Source organism: Eurypyga helias, unplaced genomic scaffold (assembly GCF_000690775.1).
Source record: "Eurypyga helias isolate BGI_N326 unplaced genomic scaffold, ASM69077v1 scaffold12093, whole genome shotgun sequence".
Lineage (NCBI taxonomy): Eukaryota > Metazoa > Chordata > Aves > Eurypygiformes > Eurypygidae > Eurypyga > Eurypyga helias.
This window is the reverse complement of record NW_010243231.1, coordinates 1-10,309: the sequence shown is the minus strand read 5'-3', so window position 1 is coordinate 10,309 and position 10,309 is coordinate 1. Positions and strand designations below refer to the sequence as shown.

The 10,309-nt window shown below is 44.2% G+C and overlaps 1 protein-coding gene across 1 annotated transcript; it reads right to left on the bottom strand.

The window, feature by feature from the left end:
- Positions 1 to 2,615: 2,615 nt before the first annotated feature.
- Positions 2,616 to 9,924, bottom strand: RNASEH1 (ribonuclease H1; the record flags this gene model as incomplete). The annotated part of the gene is made up of 6 exons (XM_010149338.1): positions 2,616 to 2,860; positions 4,133 to 4,257; positions 7,355 to 7,439; positions 8,513 to 8,567; positions 9,047 to 9,146; positions 9,730 to 9,924. Coding segments are annotated over 6 exons (647 nt in total), but the record flags the coding sequence as incomplete, so codon positions are not given.
- Positions 9,925 to 10,309: the final 385 nt, after the last annotated feature.

Genomic DNA, 10,309 nt, shown 5'->3' with positions numbered 1-10,309 from the left:
GTGGCGTGCGGGCCGGGGCTCGCCCCGCCGGTGCTGTTCAGCCCAGCAGCAGCAGCAGCGCTCCGTGGAAGATCGGCCGGCAACAATCACCCGGCACTAGCCCGCTGGGGTAACCGGCTCGTTATGGCACACATCGTGCCAGACCTTGCAGCAGCCGCCTTCACATCTCCTGCCCCAGCAGCAATCACGGAATCACAGAATGGTTTGGGTTGGAAGGGACCTTAAAGATCATCCAGTTCCAACCCCCCTGCCATGGGCAGGGACACCTTCCACTAGACCAGGTTGCTCAAAGCCTCATCCAGCCTGGCCTTGAACACTTCCAGGGATGGGGCATCCACAGCTTCTCTGGGCAACCTGTCCCAGTGCCTCAGCACCCTCAATCCTCTAAACGTACTGGTTTCGTCCTCAAAGACCTGCACTGCATCCCCACAACATGCAGAAACACAAAATAATGTTGTCTCCATCCACGGAGATAGATCCTGAGCAACCTGCTCTGGGGAACCTGCTTAGCTGGGGTTGGGTAAGGCCCACTCCAGCACTCCCCTCCAGCCCCCACTGTTCCGTGAGCCCAGAGTAAATAAACCAACAGCCAGCTGAACACCATGCAAGGACGGAGGTGCTACTGAAGAAGAAACAGTCCCACCTTAAACGTTTTTTTTCCTAAAGAGTTTTATCCAGAATGTCTTAACCACTATTTCTCAGATTCTTACAAGTGTTACCAGACCCCTTTAAGGTCTAGTATTCGGTGTATAAGCACTACTGGTTATGGATTCTGGATAATGTTTACCTGCAAGGCCCGCAGCATTTAAGGGTGAGCTGGTCTAATGCTGATCTTGTCCACACTTGGTTTTAGAAGGACATATAAACCCAGCCAGAAGGTCAATGCCTATCCACTGAATCTCACGGCTGCGAGATGGTGACACCCTCCTGAAGCCTCAGTTCCCTGGAAAGAATGACTGGAGCAGCCAACATGCCCCATGGGTCCTCCAGCCGCTGTTGAGGCCTGCTGGGAAGTACTATTTGCTTCCCCATCCTTTACAAGATTAAGGCTGGCTGACTTTCCTTTCAGCTTGCTTTTGCCCTGAATTTCCAGAATAAGAATAATGAACACTGCTATCAAATTAACATAAAAAACTCTTCCCTACTGGATTTGCTATAACCTATTAGATCCAGGTAGTAAAGTTACTGAAATTTAGTACTACACTCATGCTATGGCTTACCCACCATTATCTGCACTTTTTTCCAAAGCTGCTGCTTCAAAACCATACAGATTTCCATGCATCAAGACCCACATGTTTAGCTGGAGATGGACCATAGGCAGATCAGATGCCACCTCTTCAGCACGCTGTCACACTGTTCTGGCTCAATCAGGGATCTCATCAGGGATGACGGGGGGCTTTCCTTCAAGCCAAACTTGTAAAATAAGCAGGTAGATGGGTAACTGTGTGCATATAAACAAAAGTAGCAGAAGGGAGAGTCTAACTGGTGCGCTACCTCAACCCTAGATGAGCTTCACTGTGCAGTTTTGGATGAGAAAACACAGATGAAAACCACTCATCTGCTAACTAGCAGCTAGACAGTTTCCTCGTTCTATCGCCGTTCACGTGATTGAGAGGTCAGAGCTCACACGTTGCCTCAGTCAAGATACCATAACACACAAGAACGGAAGGAAGCTTCGGTGGCTCTGCCCTTCTGTACAGCAGTTAACAAATAAAACCCAAAAATTCAGTGACTTCAGACCTAAGTCCTACTACCCAATGGTATGAAGGGACCTTACAGAGAAGCTGGTAAAGACAACATACTAAACCTGTTTGCTCTTCCAGTACAGACGCACAGAAAACCAAACTACGTTGATTAGTACTCTCCAATTCAAGTGCACATTAGCCACTCCATTAATCTCATCGACCGGAAAAAACACAAAGTCAAACACTTGACACCCGGAAGACCTGGAGAAGCTAATCTTATTCTAGTCCCATTTCAGATAAAACGGCCAATTATTACCTTTGAGACAACACTGAAGAGGAACTAACAACGCTAATGAGAACCAGTATGCATAAAAAAATTACTTAATGGAAACGGGAAGGCAGAAACAAGGAGCTTGGACATGAAGCAGCTAGAGACAACAGTAAAAATTCATTGTTCAAGTTTTCTTGTGACCTGGGTTTTTAGTTCGTCCATGCAACCTTGCAATAGTAAGTATAAAGAAATCTAGAGAGGCTGTAACTGCTGATAGCCCAGGTGAGTGTTCCAAGCCCATCGCAGAGAGGTTACTGCTAGTGCCAGAACGCCACAGCCTAAGAACGGACATCTCCGTGTCAGGGCACTGACCTCTTACCAAACCAACACACCCCAAAGTCACCTCACCCCCAAATACTCTGGGCTGTTAGTATATACCTCTGTACAAAAAAATTAATTTATTTCTCTAAGAGGAAAATACAGAACACAAGATAAATATTTAATATTACTCCTTCAGAAGTCTGTCTTTACGGTGAATTCAGAAGTCTGGCAGGCTGCTAAAAACACTGACCCTTCAGTAAGATGGAGAAAAAGCAAACACTCAACATTGTCCACTAAGTATCGATTTGACTGCAAAACAGACGCTATGAAAGAAAAGGTGGTGTTTTTCTCCCCAGAAGTTGGTGTATGTTTAACACTTCAGGCCAGAAAGAAGTACAGTTCAAAAGTTCAACTCTGAAACAATTACAGCAGTTCAAGATGTCACTGTGATCTTCGTCCTTTTCCTCCCACTGCAACGGTCTCTAGTCCCAGTTCGTCAGGACTTTTGTTTACTAGCACCTTCTCTTGCTAGTCTATCAGCTTCTTCGTTTCCTTGGAAGCCAGCATGACCGGGAACATGCATCTGTTAGGACAAAAGTACAGGAAGGTGACATATGCAAGAAATCAAGAAAAAAGTGTGTACATGAAATTTGATCATGCACCACCCTTTCATTCCGTAGCACCTCCTTAGAGGCCCTCTCCTCACACTTAGTCCTTACTACTTCTTCCCAGGGACGTTTAAAGTCTCCCTCCCTGTAGGAAAGTCTTCACGAACTGTGAAAATCATGTTCATGAGAGGGAGCAAACCGGGTAAGGACCACCTAACCAAGCCAGTGAGAAATGCAGAGAACACCTCTAACTCAAAACTCTCAGGGACAGAGAAAAAAACCTCTCCGCATTCAGTGTTTAAACCAAGTTAACCTCTTCCCAGAAAGCCAGCAACCTCCACGCCATCAACAGCCATGGTGGTTCCAGCACTCACTTAGGACAGAGAAGCCAGGTCGGAAAACAATCGCTTCAGTTTCACTGTCCTTCCTTCACTAACGAGGAGCTGAAAATGCTTTCAACCCTAATCCCCATCTTGGCAGAAGTGAGGGTGGAGGAGCGTGGGGGAGGAAGGAGAGGAAGAAAGTTAAGCTTGCCATTTGACATGATCTGAGAGGGGCCAAGAATGAAGCATGTGCAAGGTGGATTAGGCTTACACCGCAGCACTGGGGGGGAGCGCTGCAGGAGTGGCTTCTGTGAGAAGACAGTAGAGCCTGCCCCCCTATCGGAGAGTACCAGAAAAACACATTTTACCAGGAATACCTGCATAGTAGCTGCTTTACTTCTTTACTGTACAGATAAACAATTTAAGACTTAAAAATGGGTACTTTAAAGACCTTCCTATGCCCAGTTTTCTTGGAAAAAACCAGACTGTTAAGGTACAGAGAACTAGAAGTCAGTTTATTTGGAGTTATACTCTTAGTTTTCCCACTTTAGAGACACTCATGAGTTACATCAATAAACCAGCATCTTAGCAGTTCTGAAAAGCAAATCCAGAAATTGAGCTATGACTCAAAGAGACGCAGTTATGTTTTAAGCTCAGATTTCCAGGAACAGAAGTTTCATGCAACAGTACCGACAAACTAATTGCAAGCATTTCCAAAGTAGTAACAAGACAGCACATAGGTCAGTGAAATACTGGTTCCAAGAGCCTAGGTTATGTTGCTTATTTGCTTTAAATAAAGCAAGCAGTTTCACTGTATTTATGGTCTCACTTCTGAACATGCAATCCTCAGTTATGGTCATACCTGTAAGTTTTTACCAGAAGCGTGTTTAAGATGTCATTAAGAATAAGAAACAAGGTGCTTACCCACTGAATTTCTATGCCTTTTGTGAGATTATCAAGTCTTTCAAAATCTTCTTTATTTATTACACTTCCTCCTGAACTTGTTCTCCAGCCGTTTGTTTTCCAGTTGTCAACCCAGCTTGTAATACCTGTGGCAAAGGCAGCATTACCATAAAAATGCTATGAAAGAAGCCAGCAAGGATCTAGATGGAGCAAAGAGCCTTTTAGCAAGGCATTAAGTCCATTCAAAGTCTCGGGCAAAGACACTGGAGATGAAAAAAAAAAAAGATACACTTGTTTGGTTCTCTACCACTGTCTTTCAGGACTGTATTTGTCCATTATTACCTGAATCGCCCAGCCATGTTTTGCTGAACAAATATTTAAAGACTACAAAAAAGCCCAATTCTTGTAGCCTTTCATCATAGGAGAGGTGCTCCAGCCTCTGAGCATCTTCGTGGCCTCCTCTGGACTCGCTCCAAGTGGTCAATATCCTTCTGATATTGGGGGTTCCACTCCTGGATGCAGCACTCCAGGTGGGGTCTCCCCAGAGCAGAGTACAGGGGCAGAATCCCCTCCCCCGACCTGCTGGCCACACTTCTCTGGATACAGCTCAGGATACGGTTGGCTTTCCGGGCTGCCAGCGCACACTGCCGGCTCATGTTCAATTTTTCTTCCACCAAATCATAGAATCACAGAATGGTTTGGGTTGGAAGGGACCTTAAAGCCCATCTAGTCCCAACCTCCCTGCCATGGGCAGGGACACCTTGCACTAGACCAGGTTGCTCCAAGCCACATCCAGCCTGGCCTTGAAGACATCCAGGGATGGGGCATCCCTGGCTTCTCTTGCGTAACAACGGTTTCACAAATGAGATGGTAGAGGCTTTTCTTCCACAAAGCAAAGAACTGCAAAGGTTTTTTTTTTCCTCTTTAATATTTTGAACAACTTGCTTCTTACAATGAATTATGCACTTGGATTCTACTGATCAGCATGCACCACCCAGTCCTGAAGAGTAGAGACTCTTCCTTCTACTCTTCCCTTTTTCAGAATGCTTCTGGCAGAGACTAAAGACTCACCAACCAGAAGGGGCAAAAAACCCTCAAAACCAACACACATCCTACTCCTGTAGGAAATGCTATACCTAAATCTTTTGGGGAAAGTAAGCTACTCAAATGAGAGATTTAGGAGATAAACCCTAGGGAGATGCAATGGGAAATTTGCTTCTTCATTTGTACTGTCCCTTCTTCAACCTACAAACTAGAATCAGAAAGACAGAGCACAAGCCCTTGACACATCACACTTCTGCGCTGAACCTCTTTCATGCACATGGAAGCTAAAAGAATCTGGAACAAGCAGCAAGTGACAGCTCCAGCAACTCCATCCTTGACTAGCAGTCACTTGTTCCTACTAGGCAACCTTCTGTCCTTCCTCGGGTACTGCAACTTAAGGTGACATTGGAGTTTTCCTAGGTTAAGTTTTCTTTTACTTCTAAACATGAGTCACCTGAAAAAAGATGACTGATGCTCTTCCTTCATACTTCCCTAGTTTTAGGAAACTGAAGCATTTGGGCTTAGTTGGAGGAAAATATATACAGATTTTAACATACAAACCATTTATTTGCTTTATTAATAACAAGCAATGAAACAATTACTTTCAGTGTTAGCACTCAAGTATAGAAAGTTATCCTAAGAGCAAGATACTCACACCTCCGTCAACCACCCCCCAAAAATAACTGGTGTGAAAGAGCAGCATTTAATTTTCAATCAGAAGTTCCACTAATTTTTTGTTTAATGTTAATTTAAAAAAAAAAAAACCTCTAAGTGATCTTTGAGCTAACATGTACTCCTTTTATAAAACAGACATAAAGAAGAAATACTTATGCAGTTCAGAATTATCAAAGGAGCAATATCTGAAGATCTGGGGAAAGTGCAAGAAGGATTCAGAAGTTAAGTCTTCGTGGCTGCTTCATGTGTTATTTGTAGGAAATAAAACATTTTCCAAAACTCTGGATGAAGGCGAAACCTTAAATCCACACTCTGAGCATGTCTCTGCCTACTCTTCCAGTGCAGCCTGAAAGTCGGGTAGGGTACATGTAGAAAGTAAGAAAACTTGAATATACTCCATGTCTGCGTATTGAGACAGACGCTCCAAACTGAAGAGAACACTACAGGGTCACTACACCAACTTCTGAGTACTTCCTTGACAGAGCACACATGAGCAGCAAGTTTGGTTGAGTGTCAGGTCCTGCACTTGGGCCACAACCCCCTGCAATGCTACAGGCCTGGGGATGAGTGGCTGGAAAGCTGCCCGGTGGAAAAGGACCTGGGAGTGTTGGTCAACAGCAGCTGAATGTGAGCCTGCAGTGTGCCCAGGTGGGCAAGAAGGCCAACGGCATCCTGGCCTGTATCAGGAACAGAGTGGCCAGCAGGACTAGAGCAGGGCTTGTCCCCCTGTACTGGGCACTGGTGAGGCTGCATCTCAAATCCTGTGTTCAGTTTTGGGCCCCTCATTACAAGAAAGACATTGAGGTGCTGGAGTGTGTCCAGAGAAGGGCAACGGAGCTGGGGAAGGGTCTGGAGCACAAGTCCTGTGAGAAGCAGCTGAGGGAACTGGGGTTGTTTAGTCTGGAGAAAAAGAGGCTCAGGGGAGACCTTATTGCTCTCTACAACTGCCTGAAAGGAGGTTGCAGAGAGGTGGGGGTTGGTCTCTTCTCCCAAGTGACAAGTGATAGGACAAGAGGAAATGGACTCCAGTTCTGCCATTTAGACTGAGTATTAGAAAAAATTTCTTCACCGAAAGGGTTGTCAGGCACTGGAACAGGCTGCCCAGGTTGAGTCACTATTCCTGGAGGTATTTAAAAGACATACAGATGTGGCCCTTGGGGACATGGTTTAGTGGTGGACTTTGCATGCTAGGTTAACGGTTGGACTTGATGACCTAAAAGGCCTTTTCCAACCTTAACAATTGTATGATTATACTTTTTTTTGAGAGAGACTTTGTGTCATACTGAATACCTTAACACAAAAATTCTTTAGTTACTTCTGTCATTCTTTAACAGGCACTTTGTCTATACTTTTATTTTGCAACTGATCCCTGCAATATTCTGAAGTTCCTCCCCAAGCAGTCATGAGTATTGAAATTATGCATTCTCTCCCTTACATCCCCTCTCCTAAGGCCACAGTATAATCTGAATAAAACCATGTGCAGTGTGACTTTAAGACTCAGGAAAACTAAAATCATTAACTTACCGTTAATAGTGAACTTGCTGTCAGTGTAGATGATCAGTTTCTTGATGTTTTGACTCTTTGCTTGTTCTATCGCTTTGCAGGCCGCCTTAAGGACATTGCAATAGAATCACAGTTCAGAACAGGATTTTGAACATGTGCAATTAAATTACCACAATACCTGACGCTAACACAGAACTACAAAGACTACTACTGTAATCCCTTAGAACAGATGTTCCCAAAATTATGCACGCAAGTGACCACTCAATGCACCAGGTACTTACGTTTCACCACCAAAAAAACCTCACAAACATTCTGATGCTCACCCTGTATGGCAGGACAATTTCTCTGCCCGATTTCCTATCAATTGCACATTAAGTTTTAGGCTTTTTCTCCATAATTTTGCTAAGCAAAGACTCATACCAGTTCCAACAACCTGGACCCTGGTGGTTGGGGTTTTTTGGTGCTATGAAATACAGTAAGAGGGAAAAGTGGCTGGGTCTGGATATAGCACTGAAAAGCTCTCTCGCTAGTGAGAAGTTTGGCCCCTGGCATCCCACCATCACCTCTGCTTGTCTCTCGATAAAATGAACCTCCCACGCTTTTTAAGCAGATCAATTCCCCATTTCAGTTTATCTCCAAACACACAGTGCAGGATAGCAGCAGGACCAGAATTAGGATGAGGTGAGAAGGGTGGATGAAACCTGCTGTTGCCAACAGAAGTTTACCTCAGACATAACAGAGAGGTAAACTATCCCTGCGAGCCTAGAACTGTTCGTTGTATTTCTCTAAGGAATATGATACTCTGATCCTACCACAGTAAGAAGTTGATTCTCCTCTTAGATGCTACTCGGCAGCCCTCACCTCAGGGTCTGAGGCATACACATTAAGGATACAAAGGATACTCCACACGTTTAGGCCTTCACAGTGCAAGACTTTTTTAAATATCTGTGCTTGGCCTGATGATATTTGGGAATTCTCAAGGTGAATTACCCTTTGTGCAAAAGCAATAAATATCAGTAGAACTTGAAGAGATTGATTTCTTTCAAGTCGTATCTCCTGGTATTTTGTGTACTTCCCTCACAGCTCCCTAACTGGTTTCTGAAGGCCAGAGTTGAAAGAGTCATGAGTGTGCTACTGCGGTCGAACACGCAGAAGCGTTTTAGGCCATTTACTACTTACATGTATTTCAGCTCTTTGATTAGTCTGCCGTCCAGGAAGTCTTTCACTGGTATTTCTGTGTCCAAGAAAAGAACGGTAGATTAGTTGCCGAAAATACTCAGTGGTGTACAATGAATACATACGAGAAAAATGAGTCCAAGAACACTAATTTTGTTTTTATAAAGGAGGATGACTGGAGATTCTACCTCTAACTTCCATCTGCATAGTGCAACCTCCATATATGGACCTGCCAACAAAACGCAGTTTCCTTCTTTGTCTTCTGTGCAAACCTATAACTATTTTAAAACTTTCTGAATCACTTGAATTATAGCTTCAGCCCCTGAAAGTATTACTTCCAGTTGATTTCCCCCGAAGTCTTACCTCCTAGTGAACCTGATTTCCCTTTTCCCCTCAGGAACTCGCTAGTCTCACAGCAGTGTCATTAAGAGTCTCAATAATAGGGTTTCACATTCAAAAGAAGACTGATATTGGAAATTACACATAAAGCAAAGATTATTATGTATTAAAAAAAAATAAATCCACCCAGCTACTTACAAAGGGTGGCCTGGTCCCCAGTAGACACCTATTCCAGCACGTGCCCTGTTACGTCCATTTCCTGAGCAACAACCATCTGTATAAACGACTGCAAAGTCGCCTACAAAAGAAATACCAAAAGCAGAAGGTTCAAGCACTCCTTCAAGGACCTAGTCTCTTCAAGCAGACAGAAATGCCTGCCAGCAGATTAACATCCCAAACTTCCGTCCCCAGAGCGCCCTTCAAAATGTTAACTACAGAAGGCACATTAGTCATGCAGAACACCAGAAGCCCCACTGTAGCTTCACACCCTCACTTCTCCCAAATCAATCAGCCTCAAGAAGCATCTCTGCCCCATGTTCCATATTCCCACTATAGTTCCTGCCTTCTTCAGTCAACTTTAAATCCTCCCAGCTACATCTGTATTTAAATAGTCTGTAATCTAGACACACATAAAATCTCACCTAGAATAACCAGATTAAGCGATACGTTGATACCAGTTAAAGCCAATTAATGTTACACTGAAAGGCAAAGTGAACAAATACATCACGGCTCACATTTCCATTTTAAAAAGGACCAACCTCATGCTGGGCCTTGTACTGCCATACATAACTGTCCCTAAAAGCTCTCTCACGACTACACTGGTTATTTATCAAAGAGCACAAAGAACCCAAAAGAATTACAAGAATAACAAATGAGCTTACCCATATATGAAAATTCATCTTCACTGACTGTTGGCACTGGGTGTACTTCATCATGTTTTACACGCTTGGCAGAGTGTTCCTCGTTTGTAGACTGTTCATACGGCCTTTTGCACGTATTACAACACAAGACGTTTATTTCTGGTTCCTCTCTCTGGTTAATATTTTCCTGCGTTACAGCTGGAGGACCCTGTGCCCCTTCCAAAAAAAAAACCAAACCCAAAAGGGAAGAGCAAATGTTCAGCTGTCTACAAGATCAAGTTTTATTTGAAACGGCTGCTTCCAAAGACAGCAGTTGTTATCACCCATTAGCAACACTAATCTGTCAAACCGACACCACCCCAACCTATTATGCAAAAAGTACTATGGTGTACACCAGCCATTCTTGATCCCTCATCAAACGCAAGTGGAGACACACATGTAACGGCCCTTAAAGCGGACTCAGCACAAGCACTGTTCTCCAAACACGTCCGGACACCGCCCCGTATACCCAGATGTGCCGGGGCACCGCTGCACCTACCACCACGGCATTCCGCCGGTTACAAAACGTCCACCGGACAAACGTAAGCTGCAGCCTACATTA